The sequence below is a fragment of the Ochotona curzoniae genome, unplaced genomic scaffold (genome assembly GCF_017591425.1).
Source record: "Ochotona curzoniae isolate NIBS_2020 unplaced genomic scaffold, NIBS_Ocur_1.0 contig_430, whole genome shotgun sequence".
NCBI lineage: Eukaryota > Metazoa > Chordata > Mammalia > Lagomorpha > Ochotonidae > Ochotona > Ochotona curzoniae.
The window spans coordinates 14,774-33,725 of NW_024466219.1; the positions used below are offsets into that span (position 1 = coordinate 14,774).

General features: G+C 49.8%; 1 protein-coding gene across 3 annotated transcripts in view; it reads right to left on the reverse strand.

The window, feature by feature from the left end:
• Window positions 1-5,178: 5,178 nt before the first annotated feature.
• Window positions 5,179-18,952, reverse strand: part of STX6 (syntaxin 6) — a 53,193-nt gene continuing 39,419 nt past the window's right edge. Inside the window, exons 5-9 of one of the 3 annotated variants that reach the window (XR_005884460.1) lie at window positions 15,413-15,538; window positions 14,050-14,156; window positions 12,071-12,165; window positions 11,392-11,506; window positions 6,660-6,716 (exon numbers count right to left, since the gene is read on the reverse strand). Coding sequence is in view for 2 of the 3 variants with exons in the window: in XM_040985333.1 (XP_040841267.1) it covers window positions 6,640-6,716; window positions 12,071-12,165; window positions 14,050-14,156; window positions 15,413-15,538 (405 nt within the window). In the remaining variant the exon portion in view is untranslated. Of the gene's footprint in view, window positions 6,717-11,391; window positions 11,507-12,070; window positions 12,166-14,049; window positions 14,157-15,412; window positions 15,539-18,952 lie in introns of all 3 variants that reach the window. The other 2 variants (XM_040985333.1, XM_040985334.1) reach the window with 2 other exon arrangements.

Consider the following 18,952-nt stretch of genomic DNA (forward strand, 5'->3'; position numbering starts at 1 on the left):
CCCTAACCCTAACCCTAACCCTAACCCTAACCCTAACCCTAACCCTAACCCTAACCCTAACCCTAACCCTAACCCTAACCCTAACCCTAACCCTAACCCTAACCCTAACCCTAACCCTAACCCTAACCCTAACCCTAACCCTAACCCTAACCCTAACCCTAACCCTAACCCTAACCCTAACCCTAACCCTAACCCTAACCCTAACCCTAACCCTAACCCTAACCCTAACCCTAACCCTAACCCTAACCCTAACCCTAACCCTAACCCTAACCCTAACCCTAACCCTAACCCTAACCCTAACCCTAACCCTAACCCTAACCCTAACCCTAACCCTAACCCTAACCCTAACCCTAACCCTAACCCTAACCCTAACCCTAACCCTAACCCTAACCCTAACCCTAACCCTAACCCTAACCCTAACCCTAACCCTAACCCTAACCCTAACCCTAACCCTAACCCTAACCCTAACCCTAACCCTAACCCTAACCCTAACCCTAACCCTAACCCTAACCCTAACCCTAACCCTAACCCTAACCCTAACCCTAACCCTAACCCTAACCCTAACCCTAACCCTAACCCTAAACCCTAACCCTAACCCTAACCCTAACCCTAACCCTAACCCTAACCCTAACCCTAACCCTAACCCTAACCCTAACCCTAACCCTAACCCTAACCCTAACCCTAACCCTAACCCTAACCCTAACCCTAACCCTAACCCTAACCCTAACCCTAACCCTAACCCTAACCCTAACCCTAACCCTAACCCTAACCCTAACCCTAACCCTAACCCTAACCCTAACCCTAACCCTAACCCTAACCCTAACCCTAACCCTAACCCTAACCCTAACCCTAACCCTAACCCTAACCCTAACCCTAACCCTAACCCTAACCCTAACCCTAACCCTAACCCTAACCCTAACCCTAACCCTAACCCTAACCCTAACCCTAACCCTAACCCTAACCCTAACCCTAACCCTAACCCTAACCCTAACCCTAACCCTAACCCTAACCCTAACCCTAACCCTAACCCTAACCCTAACCCTAACCCTAACCCTAACCCTAACCCTACCCTAACCCTAACCCTAACCCTAACCCTAACCCTAACCCTAACCCTAACCCTAACCCTAACCCTAACCCTAACCCTAACCCTAACCCTAACCCTAACCCTAACCCTAACCCTAACCCTAACCCTAACCCTAACCCTAACCCTAACCCTAACCCTAACCCTAACCCTAACCCTAACCCTAACCCTAACCCTAACCCTAACCCTAACCCTAACCCTAACCCTAACCCTAACCCTAACCCTAACCCTAACCCTAACCCTAACCCTAACCCTAACCCTAACCCTAACCCTAACCCTAACCCTAACCCTAACCCTAACCCTAACCCTAACCCTAACCCTAACCCTAACCCTAACCCTAACCCTAACCCTAACCCTAACCCTAACCCTAACCCTAACCCTAACCCTAACCCTAACCCTAACCCTAACCCTAACCCTAACCCTAACCCTAACCCTAACCCTAACCCTAACCCTAACCCTAACCCTAACCCTAACCCTAACCCTAACCCTAACCCTAACCCTAACCCTAACCCTAACCCTAACCCTAACCCTAACCCTAACCCTAACCCTAACCCTAACCCTAACCCTAACCCTAACCCTAACCCTAACCCTAACCCTAACCCTAACCCTAACCCTAACCCTAACCCTAACCCTAACCCTAACCCTAACCCTAACCCTAACCCTAACCCTAACCCTAACCCTAACCCTAACCCTAACCCTAACCCTAACCCTAACCCTAACCCTAACCCTAACCCTAACCCTAACCCTAACCCTAACCCTAACCCTAACCCTAACCCTAACCCTAACCCTAACCCTAACCCTAACCCTAACCCTAACCCTAACCCTAACCCTAACCCTAACCCTAACCCTAACCCTAACCCTAACCCTAACCCTAACCCTAACCCTAACCCTAACCCTAACCCTAACCCTAACCCTAACCCTAACCCTAACCCTAACCCTAACCCTAACCCTAACCCTAACCCTAACCCTAACCCTAACCCTAACCCTAACCCTAACCCTAACCCTAACCCTAACCCTAACCCTAACCCTAACCCTAACCCTAACCCTAACCCTAACCCTAACCCTAACCCTAACCCTAACCCTAACCCTAACCCTAACCCTAACCCTAACCCTAACCCTAACCCTAACCCTAACCCTAACCCTAACCCTAACCCTAACCCTAACCCTAACCCTAACCCTAACCCTAACCCTAACCCTAACCCTAACCCTAACCCTAACCCTAACCCTAACCCTAACCCTAACCCTAACCCTAACCCTAACCCTAACCCTAACCCTAACCCTAACCCTAACCCTAACCCTAACCCTAACCCTAACCCTAACCCTAACCCTAACCCTAACCCTAACCCTAACCCTAACCCTAACCCTAACCCTAACCCTAACCCTAACCCCTAACCCTAACCCTAACCCTAACCCTAACCCTAACCCTAACCCTAACCCTAACCCTAACCCTAACCCTAACCCTAACCCTAACCCTAACCCTAACCCTAACCCTAACCCTAACCCTAACCCTAACCCCTAACCCTAACCCTAACCCTAACCCTAACCCTAACCCTAACCCTAACCCTAACCCTAACCCTAACCCTAACCCTAACCCTAACCCTAACCCTAACCCTAACCCTAACCCTAACCCTAACCCTAACCCTAACCCTAACCCTAACCTAACCCTAACCCTAACCCTAACCCTAACCCTAACCCTAACCCTAACCCCTAACCCTAACCCCTAACCCTAACCCTAACCCTAACCCTAACCCTAACCCTAACCCCTAACCCCTAACCCTAACCCTAACCCTAACCCCTAACCCTAACCCTAACCCCTAACCCCTAACCCCTAACCCTAACCCTAACCCTAACCCTAACCCTAACCCTAACCCTAACCCTATGCAGGGATATCTTCCTTTCCCAGTCCTTGATGCTCCAGGGATGGACTCAGGGGCACTGCCAGCCTCATTGCTAGAGTCTGAGCACCCAGCAGGTTACAAGAGACTGCCGCTTTGGCCAGCCCCCCAACCCCTGGAGACGCCTACCTCTTCATGGCCAAGGGCACGAGGCACTCCAGCGACTTTTCATCACTTCGACAGCATTGCCCAGGATTCTCAAACCTAATGTCCAACCCCTCCCTCAGTCTGCAGCCTTCTAGAAGACTGGGACAAGGGTTAAAGAGCAGCTGTGCACTGAAGAAAAACCATCTCTTCTTCCCACGCCAGCCAGGAGAGTGTAGTGCCTGCAGCCAGGAGCTTGGGGCCTCAGGGAGCAATTGGTCACCAGGGTGGTGACAGCCTGAGGTTGGGTGCACTGCAGGCAAGGGCATGGTGGCATCCCCACAACCTCGTAGATAAAGCCAGGAGAGAAAAATATGCTGGCAATAGAAAACAAAGGTAATGAGAGGTAGGGTGTTCCAGGCTTCAGACCTGAGTTTTCTGCAGAACCTTCAGCTCCACAGATGAGGGAGTAGCTAATGACATTGGAAGCCTGTTAATTTTTTTAAAGATTTTTCTTGGAAAGACAGATTTATAGAGAGGAGACAAAGATTTTCCACCTGCTGGTTCACTCCTCAAGTGGCCACAATGGTCACAGCTGAGCCAATCTTAAGCCAGGAGCCAGGAGCTTTCCCCAGGTCTCCCAGGCAGGTGCAGGGTCCCAAAGTGTTGGATCATCCTCTACTGCTTTTCCAGGCCATAAGCAGGGAACTCCATGGGAAGTGGAGCAGCCAGGACATGAACCAACACCATATGAAATCCTGGTGCATGCAAGGCAAGGATTTAGCCACTTGCATCAGTAAATTCTCAGAAAGCTTAAGAGGGAAGGACCTGCATCATGATAGAAGACAGATGATGCTCTGGGGAGGCACCAGCTGGAACACTGACACCTTGTAGGAGGCACACATAGAACTCCTGGCTTCAGCCTGGACCAGATCTTGCCGTTGCTGATGCTGAGAGAGTATTAGCCAGTAGATGCAAGATCTTTTTCTCTCCCCTCCCCTCTTTCTACCACTCTGCCCTTCAAATAAGCAAGCAAGCAAATAAATCTTTAAACATAAATAAAAAGAGACAGGGAAGAGGCATCCCATTGTCTCACTTTGTGGCCAGGGAAATTATCAGAGAAAAACCTGGCTTTGCCAGCATCATTCCCAGAAGGCAGGACACTCAGCAGACAAGTTCTGCCAAGTTTACCTGAATTTCTCCTCACAACCATTGATGCTGGCCACAGGTAAAGAACAGTGAGCAGAGCAGGGTACCCCACTTCCACTTCAGCCCTGGTATGAATTCTGAAATGGTAGATCTCGTGGGACACATACACTGACAATGGCCACAGGGTCCAGGGATGCCCAGGCTGGCGGTCACTCACAGCCCACAAAAATCCCACCAGAGATCAGGGGTGAATGCTGAAGGAACAGCGGCTGTGGTTTCCAGTAGTTCACATTCCAGCCTAGTCTCTCGATGGTCCATGCCTGTCCAGCACCCACTTCAACCTGCTTCTGTAAAGCAAGCCCCTCCTCTGTGAACCACCGCCTTCCACAGCTCATGGCAACTGAACAGGATAAGGACCAGGGCCTGGGCAAAGACCCCAATACCAACAGGAAGAACTGCAACCATTGTAGGGGACCTCCCAGAGCCAGAGAGGAGCATGGGTCTGTGGTGACCCATGCTCACCACACCCTGGGCACAGCAGCCTTGGCCAGGGGCAGGAGCGCATGGTGGCCTGTTTCCAGTTCATTTCCTTCTTCCAGGGTCACACAAGGTGGTCCCTGGACCGACAGGACACCCTGCAGGGCTGACAGCAGCACACTCCTCACCAACCAACAGCAGCTGTAGCAGTTTTCCTTCTCCGATGCCTGTGGTGTCCTGTTAACATATTGTGTGGATCCAGTACTGAGATAACAGTCACATCTGACATTCTAGTGCAAATACAAGACCTGACAGGAAGTGTTCAGAGTGAGTTAAAGTTGTGTAGACAACCCAGGGCCCCACTCAGCCCCTAGTGTGGAAGAAGCACCGTCCAATGTCAGTGCTCACCATACGTACAGGGTTAACTTCCCCTCAGCTTTCTTCCATTGGCAGACTCCCAGACTTACCAAAATCCTAAACAAAATAAAATATCCTTCTTACAAAATTGTCACAATGTTTATTTAAAAGTGCGATTCAAAAGTTAGCTGGGCGAGCACATGATAGCAAATCATATAAAAGGGAAAAGAAGGTCCCAAAACAACGCCACGAGAAATACAAACAAAATGAGAAAAAGAAAAAAGAACAAAGTTAGTGTGTGAGGGAGGGCACCCAGAAAGACAAGATGAGACAAGAACTCTATCCAGACGCTGGGGAAGCAAGACCAGCAGCCTCCAGAGCTGAGCTCTGGCTCCAGCCGAGCTGCCACTCAATGTGAAGGAAGCTACAAAAATATCTCCTACTTGAGTGCATCCAAAAAGTCAGAGGCCAAAGCTTTGTGTCCCCGCAGTTTCAACCTAGGTCTGGGCTGGCTCAGTAGTCTGAATGCGTAAAATCCAGCTGTCATCTAGAGAAAAAGCAAGCCCAGTCCACCTCCCCAGTCTCACTGTCACATGCAGCCTAGGTCTGGTCCCAAACCACACTTTTCATCTTCACCCTCTGTAAATCAAGGCAATATACACAGACACAGCTTCACTCCCACCACGCGGGGGACCAAGAGGACTCTGCTTCCTACCTGGCCAGGCCCTGGACATCCTGGTGGTCACTGAGACACTAGCCCTCACATCCAATGACATCGCCAGCTCTCCCCAACCTGCATCCAGGGAGGTCCCATCAACCAGAACTCACGTCTTCAGAACCCCAAACTTGGAGTGCTTCATTATTTTCCACTCATTAATCCCACCACAAGAAATGCACCTAAAACAGTTCATCTCCGTACTGATCCCTGGAAAGTGACCTCTCTGGGCCTTTTACACATAGGCTAAGGAAGCTGTAGCAGTGGAGACAAAGCACAGCAAGTGGCCTGAAGTACCCGCAGGTTCTCTGGAGCAGGAACAGTGGGAGCCAAGAGCAGCTGCAGAGAAGACAGCACGGGACAGGCCTACTCGGAGCCTCCTCAGGAGCCAGGTCAGGCAAGGTTAGGCAGTGGCTGTTGTCCTCAGAGCAGTGCAGGCATGGGGCTCCACCATTTAGGGTGCCGTCTCCTCACTCCTCTTTCCCCTGGCACTATGATGGAGGAGCCATCTGCATCACAGCCACACAAGGAGTCAGGGCAGAGGCGTGTCCAGGGGAGCTGACTGTGAGGTCACACGGGAGGCTGGGTAGACGCGTGTCCATAGGGAGGCTGGGTAGAGGTGTGTCCATGAGAAGTTGAGCTGTGGAGTTACATGGTGAGGCTGGGTAGAGGTATGTCCAGGAGGAGCTGAATTGTGGAGTCACATGATGAGGCTGGGCAAACATGTCCAGGAGGAGCTGAGCTTTGAGGTCACATGGGGAGGCTGGACAAAGGCATGTGTGCACAGGTGTGTCCAGGAAGGGAAGGAGGACAGTTGGTGGGCTGGCTTCTCCCACTCCCTGCCGGTCACATGCAGCAAGGGCTCCTGGCTGAGGCCTCAGTCACAGCACGAGGAAGAGGACCAGCACAACCAACAGGATTGCAAAGAGCACAGCAATGGCACACCACTGGCGCCGATCTGGAAGGCAGGACAACGGGGTCAGCTCTCCAGGGCTTCAACACCCCAACATGCAGGGACATAGGATTTACAGCAGGCAGAACAGGGAAGATGTGCAAATGATTGGGCCTGCATCGTGACCCTGCCTGGGTGCTGGTGTGTCCAGCCAGGGCTGGAGGTAAGAGTGGCTCTGCTGTTACATATCCCACAGCCTGCATGTTCAAAGCTCTCACCACAGCCAGGTACTCTGACTCCACAGGAACCCCACGAGCTCCACACAATGACACTGCCAGTCCCTTAGGAAACAGCAGCTGGAACCCCTAACACCCAGCCCAGAAAGAAGGAAGGTGCCACTCAGTCACGCAGAGTGAGAGCTGACATCTCTGCTGAGACCTCCTGCTTGATGACCAATGATCTGAGCAGCAAAGCACAGCAGACAGAGTGGCCAGAGTCTATTCATGTGGTCACCAGAGGTGAGGCCCTGACCATGTCCCTAACTTGGCAGCACCTGGTATGAGAACTGAACAGCACTGCCAAACCGAGCACGGAGCACGTGGTCACCAACAGACGAAAATGTCTACCATACAACAAAGGGTTCCTCATGGGGTGGGGGCATGTAGAAAGAACAAATGGGCTCCCCCACAGAGAAATCCCACTGCCTACAAAAATGCAGTCAACCATGAGGAAAAGGTGCTCTGCTTACACAGAAATACAGGAATATGGCTTTATAAATGTTTATTTTATATCCTATAGACTTAGCACATCTCAGCTACAGCTATAGGCAGTCTATAAGAGATGCCTATGAGAGATACACACACACACAAATAGGTGCTCAGCATGACTGGTCTGAGAACCAGTGAGAGAAATGTCACCAAACCAGGAACAGCAGGGCCAAGGCTTTCTTTGTGCACGATCACCCCTGGCCTGCTACCTGATGGATGTAGCTTAGAGCTTACTTCCCCATGACCTGAGGCACAGCTTCCAGCCCTACATATGGAGTGTGACCTGCAACGTAACCCTAACTAGAAGTTCAAGGGGAATATACGTGGAATCTCTCACATGACCTCTGACATGACCAGGAGGGCAAGGGAAATAGACATATCTTCTAGCCAATTATAGTGTCTTTGGCGGGTGGGGAGACTGCCGGGAGATGTCCTCCTGCCCTTCCCTTCCTTAACCTTTAAAACTATGGAATTTGTGCTGAATAAATGAACATTCTTCACCAGCTTGTTTCCAGTGGTTCTTATGGCTGAAGAACATCGTCATCTAACTGTGAGTGACCTTGGGGACTGCTGGCCAGTTTCAACCCCAAAATTTCTTTTGAATGATCCCTCTGCCTCAGCCGTGCCAAAGGCCCCTTCAGTAAACCCATGGTGGGGACTCACTCCTGCCTATTCAGCTCTTCCACCATCAGGACTGTGACAAAGAGAGGGGGCAGAGTGGCTTCCCTAGAAAATACTGCAGCTGTCCACTTTTGTCCACAGCTGTCCACGGCCCAGCACACAAGTGGCTTGGCTGTCACCACTCTGTGCTGACACACGACTCTCCTCAGACCTGTTTGAGGAAGGAGGTAACAGGACAACCCACTGCTGCTGGGTCACTGAGACCTTCTAAACCAAGAATACTGACATGGCAGAGCAGAGGGCACCAGCAGTGAAGCCTTGGGACCAGGGCTCAGTTATGAGCAATGGCTGAAGCTCAGGGGGAGCCTTGGAGCTGCAGCTCCAGGCAGTCAGGCGGCTGGGGTAGGGGTTGGGACATTTGAGAGTCTCACCTCAAGGGGCTGCCCATGTGCTTCTGGCGGTATCAGAATGCTCTGTCAGCAGGCCTGCATCAGTAGCAGATTTAACCACACAGCCTAGCTGGCTGGGAGGGGGGAAATGGCCAAAATCATTCATTCCAGAAGATTCTACTCACCCTGCAGCAAACACAGGGCAGCAATGCTGAGGCTCACAGGCTCGGCGCAGGACCGATGAGTCACAACTGCCACTGCCTGCTCTGGCCATGATACGACCAAGGACCCTGCTGGCCATGCCCACCATACCACCAAGGATCATTTACCACAATTTGTGCCCAGGAATTACAAGACAACCTGGAAGGTCCAACTAGCAAATGTCAGAACCAATGTCAGACTTGGCAGAAACGAGGAGTTGTCAGAACAGGAGTTCCAGAAGTCACATTAGAATGCAAAGAGCTCTTGTGGAAAGCATAGATCCTACATGAAAAGATGAACAGTATAAGCAGACATGGAGTTCTGGAAAAGAATAAAAAGAAAAACAACATATATGGCTCAGCTTGAAGATCTGACTTCGAAAACCCACTAAACTGGGGAACAAATGAGGACAAGACTCTATGATAATGTCAGCGAAGATAACTGAGACAGCATGCTGCCGGCAGACACAGACTGAAGGAGCAAATGGAACTCAGAATGCAGCCATGGCCACACAAGAGTCTTTTAACAGACGATGCTGAAATACCCAACATCCATAAGCAGACACTACATCCTTCACAGAATTAACTCAAAATAGATTGCAGATTTAAGCATAAAAAGCAAAATCATGGGGCTGGCACTGGAACGTTAGGAGTTAAAACACAGGACAAGTCCTAGGTGATCCTGGGCATGGTGATGCTTCAGCCATGAGCCATGAAATGAGTAACTGATTAGCAACGAAACTGCTCTGCAATGAATGCTGTCAAGAGTGTGAGGATGCAACCCTGAGTCAGGAACAACACTCATAAAGACATATCTGATTGGCAAATGTTGCCAAAATGAACAAGAAACTTCTACGATGCAAAGTGTGCAGAGAGCCCACCAGGACAGGACTGAGAGGGGCCCAAAGCATGAGAGAACATTCACAGAGACACCCCCAGGAAAGCCAACACCCAGCATTCCAAGGCCACAAGCTACCAAGAAGGAGTGTGATGTAAAGGATGGCCTGGCCACTTCTCTGGAATCTGAACACCCTTTCTTCACCCGCCAGTCCTACTTCAGGTTAGGTGGATTCACTGAGTTCAGACATCTGCACAAGGACATCTACAGAAGATGTCTCTGTAAATATGGACACTAAGGATGGTCTCAATATAACTCAGTACGCATGTGGACAAGAGCAGTATCTCCCGCATTTGAGTGGTTTTTAGTGACTCATCTAGGCAACACAGTTTTAAAATATTATGTGGAAAACTCTAGAAACAAAGAATATCCACGTTTTAAATCCTACACCATGCTAGGGCAAAAAGCCATCTTTTGCCCAGTGTGCCTGTGCTGTACACACTGTCCAGCCTCGTGTGGACTGTCCTGGTGTCAGACACTGACATGACTGATGCAAGAGCTCAAAACTGCTTTACAGCACTGAAATCAAACTCAGCACATGCCATCACAAGACATGGGGGGGGGGGGGCAGGGAGACCACACCCACATGACATTCATTACAGGATAATGCTGGATTCATTCTATTTTGTTACTAGTTACTAATACCTTCTTGTAGACAGAACAAGACCTTCTTGTATCTACAAGTCAGTTCAGCACAGGTATGCCTGCACAGGAAACACATTATACACACAGAGCCTGGTAACAGCCAAGGTTTTCAGAACACCCAGCGGTTTGAGCTTCCCCCCTCATATGGCATATCCAGACAGTGAAACCTGCTCAACACTGTGGAAGAAGTGAGAATCTAGCGGTGGACAGCACAGAAGACACTGGGATGCATATTACCAGGAAAAGAAGATAAAATGAAAAGCCAAGCTGCTTACACCAGGATGCTGAGAACAGCTCTGTCCTACCTTTGCAACTGACACAGGGAGAGACCTGTAATGGATCTGAGGCATCAGCAGCAGCTTTTTTTGTTTGTTAAGTAGAGGCCTGGGGGTGGGTGAAGACAGAACCTGGAACACCCTCTATAAAGGTGAACCAGCAGGCCTCAGGCAGTGAAAAGCAGCTATGAGGCTGCCTACGCCTGGAGCACGTGTAACAAGCTGTCTATCCCAAGGACCATTTGCCATTTTGCCTTTTTCTCAACAATTACAAACTTAATAAATGACATATTCCATCAAACTCTCTTACATTACTATTATTTAATTCTCAAGAGTCTATAGGCAGGAAACTAAATCCCATTAAGCGCTTTGTAACTGGATTTGAGCTACACTGCTGGAGAGCAAAGATGCACATGTATTTACTTTTCAAAGACATTTATTTGAGAGGCAGAGACAGAGAGTGAAATGGGGAGAAAGAGATGGACCTTCCATCTGCTAGTTCACTCCCCGGATACAAGCAATAGCTCCAGGCTGAAGCCAGGAGCCAGGAACTCTTTCTGGTCTCTCATCTCAGAGGAGGATCACGTGCTGCACCCAGGAGCAGGAAGGTGGGCAGCACACGGAAGGGTCAGCACTGCAGCCAGGTGCTCCAACACAAAATCAGGAATCGCATGCAGTATGTAACCTGCTGCCCCATAACACCCCTTCCTATGTATTTAAATCTTCCTCAGACAGCTCAGCTAGGTGACCCTTGTAATTGTACCTGGAAACAGAACCAGGAGATGGGACCTCCTGATGTGGAAATGGTCCCAAGGTCTAAGAAGACTCAGTTCCTCCTGCCTGGGGCGCTTGCACCGGTTCAAGGAGAGACCAGATTTTCTCTGATCTAAAACACACCTTCCTGCATACTATCATAATCAAAAGATAAAAGGGGGAAGCATCTCACCTGGGATATCCTCATCTCCCATCCAGGTCCAGAGGTTCCATTTGCAGACACACTTTCTATTCCCTCTTACTGTGCATTCGGACAGGCAGCAGGTGGGGCTCTAGGAATGGGGTCCCTGCCAGCCACAATGGAGACCTGGATTGAGTTCCTAGCTCCCAGCTTCAGCCTGGCCCCACAAGGCCACTACTGGCATTTAGAGAGTGAGTACCTAACAGCACTCTCTATGCCTCCCAACCACACAGATAAATGAATAAGATAAAGAGTGATAGTGTACCTTGCTACACAGTAACTAACTTGTAACTTATTCATCCACATCAAGATACAATTTCCCCCGATTATTTCACAGTGAGATCCATAAGACCATCTTATTCTGCACCTGCAGACATTTCTTCATTTATGAGACAGTGCTGGCTTTGTAACTCATTACTACTCTAAGTAAGCTCCATCCTTTGGCAGGGAAATATGAAGAAGCAGATGATGTTCTCTTGGAGCAAGAGTGGCAAACAGTGGCAGGAGCACACAGACCCTCTCCCAAATTAAGGTGGCACACTCAAGACCAGGCCTGGCACGTGAACCCTATGGCCTGGCTAGCACCGTGCGCCAGGAATATTTGCTGAGGCACTCCTAAGGGAACCCCACACACAGAGGTTTCAGAATCAAGTCTAGACACCATACCTACCGCTGGTCATGTGAGACACCTTGGCAAGCTTCTTCATCACATTGTCCAGACGAGACTGAGTGCTCTCCAGCTCATGTGAGAAACTGTCTAACATGCTGAAGAAAGACACAGAGGGCAGGTGGTGAGCACAGAGCCTCAGCAGTGCACAGCTGCTAAGTGATGGCCAAGGCCTCGATCCACTACCCAGCATTCTTGGCACAGGACAGATGGACGGACTGAGGGTGATGCTGTGTTTGTTCTTAGAGTGGATGCAAGCAGCAGAGCCTGGGGTAATGATTGAAAACAAACTAACATGTCTGCATGGAAAATGCTAAGGACCACAAAGGTGGGCTTAGAGCTGTGCAGAGTTCAGAAATGCAGAGTTTTGGAAAGTCCAGCAGCACATAGTGGGACAGGAAGTAGGCCCCAGGTCAGGCAGAGCCCTGCTGCCCAGTATCCCATAGTTTCCCTTTCATCTGCTCTGACCGGAGATCTCTATTTTGGAGACACAGAGCAGCTGTTCCCCATCCTGTGGCAGGACTGTCTAGCACCTTCACTCCATCTGTAGGATTGCCTTCACCCCCCATGTCTATGCACTAGACAGCAGGAGGCTCAGCCCCATCCCTGTACCCTCAGAGTGTCAGCGTGGCCAGGCCAAGACCCAGCTCTGTGTCAGCCGCACCCCTGCACCCTCAAGAGTGTCAGCGTGGAAGGTTAGCTCTCACGCCTTACTACAGCTCAGGGTTCTGACAACCACAGCATTGGTTCAACCTCAGCTTTCTGTGGTCTACTGTTCATGGCCACTTAGCTCTGTGCTTTCTGGGATAAAAGATGTTTTTTATTCCATGCTGAGTCTCCACAGGTTTCATTCCTCTAAATACTGCTCCATGGGCTCTAGGGAGGCCAGAGCTGAGGATACGCTAAATCCTGCCTCTAACTGAAGTCTCTGAGGACCTATAACTGACCACATATCCAGCTGCCTCACCAACAGAGCAGCTCAAGCCTCAAACCCTGAACCTCAGGGTCAAATTCATTGGGACAGAAATTCGATGTGTGCAATTCCAGCTTCAGACTTGGTTTTGGCCTGCCCAATTTCAGTCCACTGTTCAGATCACAGGAAAATGGGCCTTCCCAGAACAGCCATGGTATACACAAGGTATAGACAACCACAAGCACCTCCATCCTCTGGCTTCTACCCTCCCCAGTCTCACTTTGCTGTCATCCACACACACTTTAGTTTTGAACTAAAGTCCCTCTTTCTCAGGACCCTAGGCTCAGCAGCTCCAGCCTGGTCACAGCACCTGGCACAAATGTCTCTTTGTAACATGCCTGTTCATGGGACATCTGTGCAGCAAATGGTGGAGGCAGTGTATACTGACTGAGCCTCCTGTCCCTGGGCAGGTGAGGTGACATCCACATGCGTGTACAGTAGTAAGCAGACTCAGGAGAGCATCTGAGCTATTCTGGCCTGCCGCCTTCTCCCCCAGAAAAAATGTGCAGATGGCTAAGGTATTATAAGGCAGCACTTACAGATGTTCTTTCTGCTGTCATCTTCACCCTAAACGACTGTTCTTAAGGAAAAAGACTCAAGGTATGGTCTCTGGTTTCCATTTTGAGAGAGAGGGTTTTCTTGTTAGAAGTAAATTTGTAACTTTTCCATAAAGTTACAATTTAAGATATCAAGCAATGCTTTTCTCCAAGTAGCAAGAGGGTCCAAGAAGATACCACCTCTCCCTCCACATGGGTCCCACACAGAGGTTACATTCCCATGCACAGAAACACGCCAGGTTTCAGAGGAGTGTGCACCTGAGTCCGGAGCTCCCTAAACTACCTGCTGTAAACTAAGATCTGCTTTTTAGGAAGGACAGTCTGTAAAGCAGAGCAAAACTGGCCATGAACAAGCTGTTTTGATTTCACTGGCCACATGATGGGCAGGCTTTCAAGGTCCCCCCAGGATGGTTTGGCAGTGCCCTACAGCAAGTGGGCCTCTCAGTACTCACACTGCCTGCTCCTCCAGCTCCCCACCGATGCGCTGCGACATGCTCTTCAGCACCCCAATGCTGCCAGAGACCAGCTCCAACTGCTCATCCTGCTGCTCCACGATCAGCTGCACCAGAAAGACAGGAAATAAGCAACTAGGACCCATCTTACCTGGTCTGCAGCCCAGCACGCCAGCAGCTCGGGACAATTCCCATTCAGAAGCCAGACCACTGCCAGGGACAGCACTCTGCTGGAGAAGCTGATAAGTGCAGCCAGAGCCTTCCTGCTGGCCCAACCCGGAGCAGGTGGTGGCTCTGGCTGACTCAGTTCCATGGGGGAGCAGGCAAAACTGAAAGCATACCTGCAGATCATTACGAGACATGGGCATGTCGGGGAGGAAGAAGCCTCCTGCCAGGCCAAGGTCTCAATGTGGAGACGCCAGCTCCAGGAGGTAGGAAAACTGGGCAGATGTGCACCACACTCCTCAGGAGAGCAGGAAAGCCCAGCCTTAGGGACAATCAGTGCTTCAGTGCCCCCTCCTCACTTTGTACAAACACTCTGCTTAGTCAACAGCAACATCAGGAGAAAACTGGATATGCACACATGCGAAAAGACAAGAAACATGGAGACACACAACCCCGGGCACATATACAGCTGTCAAAGAGCCAGCAGATTCAGGCACAGCCAGGGCCATCACTGTGTCTGCCATTGGTGCAGGGGCACATTAACAGCACAATCAGATATTACCCCTCAATGTCCACCGAGGGAAATCACTATTAAATGCAATGCAAACAGCTAAGACTTTCAAATGAAAAAAAAATGGAGTTTTTTTTTGAAAGTTTGGTTGAACAAAAAACACTTGAGTTTACAGAAGCAGTTTATGAAGAAGTTTTACTTAAACTAAATTGGCAGCCTTGTCAGTTTGTTGAGACGTCTGGGCTGCCTTTCCTCAAAGATCTAATTAAGCTTGGTTCTCCAGGAAGCTGTGCTCCAAAGTCTTAAAATCCTGCATGGGGACTGGAGCTGTGGCAAAGTGGGTGGAGCCTCTACGGGGAACACCAGCATCACGTGGTCAAATCCCAGCTGCTCCAGTTCCAATCCAGCTTCCTGCTAATGGCCGGGGGAACCAGTGGAAGGCGGCCCAAGTGTCTGGGCCTCTGCACCCACATGGGAGCTCCTGTTTCCACCCTGGCCTGGCCCCAAGTTGCTGTGGCACGTGGAACATGAACAAACAGATGAAGACCTCTCTGTCTGTCCCTCTCTTGCTGTGACTCTTACAATTAAATACTCTTAAAAAAAAATCCTGTGTGGATGCCCTGTCCACACATGACAGCCCAGCATGAGACAAGCTCATGGCAGAACCCACGCCCCTGTCCCTGGAACCTGCTGCTGTGCTTGCTGTTCCTCGATGAAATGGGAGTTGGCCAGCTGGAACTCACGGTCCAGGCGCCCGTACTTATCTGGGGTTCTGCTGCTCCAACTCTGGCTGCCACTGTCTCCTAGCAGTGCCTGTGGAAGTGGAGACAACTGGAGTTAGGAGCAGTAAGCAGTGGCTCTGAACAAGTTAGACAGCACAGAGCTAGCAACAGAGGACCTACACGTCTCACCATCTGACTTTCCCCAGATCAGGTAGAGAAACACCTTCCGGTCCTCCCTGCTGGCCTCTGTTCCCTGGAGATGCACAGCAGTGTGTCACACGCACCTGTATCCTGCGTTCCAATAGCTCCTCCAGGACTCTTGGAAGGCTACCAGCGAGCCCCAGGCCCTACTCCAACTGACTCTGGAGATCAAGAACCTTTCTCTTTTTGGAATGGCCCAGAGAAGTTCTGTTTTGAGGAAGGAAAGGGGAGTCCCCAGCAGAACGACGCTAAGTCACAGCTCCTCACATTCAGATGGAACAAGAATCAGCAATGATTGCTAATCACAGCCATGATTAGAATGTAACACCTCACCTTGCATCACAGGCTGCAGGCTTCCCAGCTGGTGCCTGGGGTTGCTCCACCAGGCAAGCAGGACCACAAGGGGTGACTAGCACTGGCAGCACAGGCAACTGTTGATTCCAAAACCAGAGGTCTCTCTCCACCAAGGCTCCAGTTACCAGGGCCGGGTTTCCCAATTACGAACTAGAAATGGATATGCCTAGGAACACCTTCCTCGCAAAAAGACCAGGCAGGAATCTGCATCCTGGGCTCCCATGTGCTCTGACCAGGACCCCACAGCCTTTCCATTAGCTGCTCTTGGCACAAGGTCCACCAGACACCTCTCTCCTTGCAGTGTAGTTGAGCCTCTGGCCAGTGACCACAAGTACTGCTCTCTACCTGGAGGCCCCACAACAGCCCTCAGCTGTCTTCCACATTAGCACTAAGCCCACATTCAGGTGAGTCCTGTCAAGTAGTCAGGCAAGGGTAGAGCACCAAGTTCTGAGGATTAAGAATCTCTAACACAATGTTAGTGCTTCTTTAGTAAATTCCTTATTTATTTTGTTTAACAGGGAGTGAGATGAAGAATGAGACAGGGAGATCTTCCACCTGCTGGTTCACTCTCCAAATACTCACAGCAGCTGGGCATGGGTCAGGCTGAAACTAGGAGGCAGGAACACCATCTGAGTCTCTCACATGGGTGACGGGGGGCCATCACCCCCTGCCTACTAGGACATGCATGAGCAGGCAGGTGGACTTGGGAATGGAGCTTGGACTTGAACCTAGGCACTCTGGATGGGATGCAGGTACCACAGGCAGTGTCTCACTAGCTAGGCAAAATTCCTGAGAACTTCCCATAGCCCATGGCATCGTCAGTCCAGACCAAAGGTGAATGTGAAGGTGTTTGCACAGAAAAGATCTAAGGCTTTCTGTGGGAGGTTCTGCCCTGATCTGGTCCCAGGCATCTGGATGAAGACGCTGCTCATTCTGGCCCAAAGACTCCAGTGACCTCCAAGGTTGTCAATGGGCCTCATAATGTCTTAGAAAAAAGCTGTGGACAGAGGACTGTGCTCCACCAGCAGCCATGGTCTTGACAAAGATGGGACATATGGGGATGTCATGCCATTAAGAATCCCTGTCGTCCCACACCTGCCTCTGGCTCCTGACTCCAGCTTCTGGCCACCGCAGGTCCTGGCAGGCAGCAGGAGACAGCTCAGCCGGTTAGTCCCTGCCACCATGGAGGAAACCTGGACTGGAAGCCCAGAAGTTTTGGCCTGGTCCTATTGTTGTATTTGGGAAGTGAACCAGTAGGTAGCAGAGCTTTCTCTGCCTTAAATTGAGTCAATAAACAAGCATCTGTACTTCACCCTGAGGCAGCTTGCTTAGTGTTCATCGGCTAACTCCAGGAATCTCTTAAAGGGACCAAGACGGAACAGTCTGGATGGTACCAGATGATCCTGTGTGTGCTGGTGGCACAGTAAGGCGGCACTGCCAACCAAGTGGAGAACCCTAGCCCTGACATTCCTTGGACATAGAACTGCAGCATTCCTCATGGCCTAAAGCACACTTGAAACCACACTTTGAAATGATACAACCCATGAATGCCCCTTTGTTTGTGTTAGCTCAGCTCTACTAGCAAGAGAACAAGCACTCACATTCAGAGACACAGAGAAGATGTATTTCAGACTACTATCCCAAGGACCTCGGACATGGCTACTCGATGTTGTTAGGGCTAAAGTGCAAGTGACAAGGTAATTGCAAACCCAGACAGCTGTGGCTGTCCTTAGGCTGCTTCTGAGAGCAGGAGCTGAGTGCAAGGGCTTGGGCTAGCTAACAGCCCTTCCTAGCTGTAATGCCTAAAGAGAGAGCAAAGGGGACAAGGAAAGGAAACAGCAAAGACATCCAAAATGAATTGTGGGGAAAGGAAATGGGAAAATGAATTGAATGGCATCTGTAGAATACTTCTCTTCAAGCTTTTATAATACTTGCTTCCAAAACTAAGTGACTCAACAAATATTCACAGGTAGGTTTATCCTGGGGGCAGGTGTTGTGGCATGTGGGTTAAGCCACCAGCTGCTACACCAGCACGCCATGTAGGTGCTAGTTCAGGACTCAGACGCTCCACTTCCAATCCGGACCCCAGCTACTGTGCCTGGGAAAGCAGTGGAAGATGAACCAGATACTTGGACCCTGCCACCATATAGGTGCGCTGATGAAGCTAGTTGGGCCTGGCCCACCCCATCCTAACCGCTGTAGTCACTTTGGGAGTAAATCAAGGGTGGAAGATTCTTTCTCTTTCAAATGCATAAATAAATCTTCAAGAAAAAAGATTCATAGCTATAAAAATAGTGAGCTGATTTCTCAAGAGACTACTAAATGAACTCTTAATAACTTTATTGAATTAGAATAGCAGATGTTAACCCAAATCGTTTGAATTAAGTAATAGTTCTCGTGGAGCTTTTCTTCTAAACAAAACAGACATCCACAGAATTTGTGAGAACCATCTCTGTTAACACAAATCACTTAATGGCTTCACAACAGGAAACACAAACTCTACTCCACCAAAAGAATCTGAATCAAGTTGTAATCTAAAATCAATGTAAATTCTAGGTGATTGGTATATTAATAAAAATAGTTTTAATAATTAGAAAGGAATTACTACCAAGCACCAAAGTATGTAACTTTAAAAAAAATCTAATGCATGTGCATGCTACAGACTTCTCAAATGTCTTTAGTTCAATTTCATCATCAACTGTCCAATTATTCTATGGGTGGGCAATGTAGGAACGACTTGATATTTAAGGAAAAAAAAGAGACCTCACCACAATCCCACTCCTTATCTAGATAAGCAGGGCCCTGGCAGCAAGCCTGGTACACAGAACACACAAATAAAGAGCCCTGTGTTAGCACTGTGCTGCGGGGGCCGAGGAGCCCTGGAACCTGGGAAGGGGAGGAACCTGCTGGGTGGTGCAATGCCATGCCAAAGTGTGTGCCTTTTGACTGA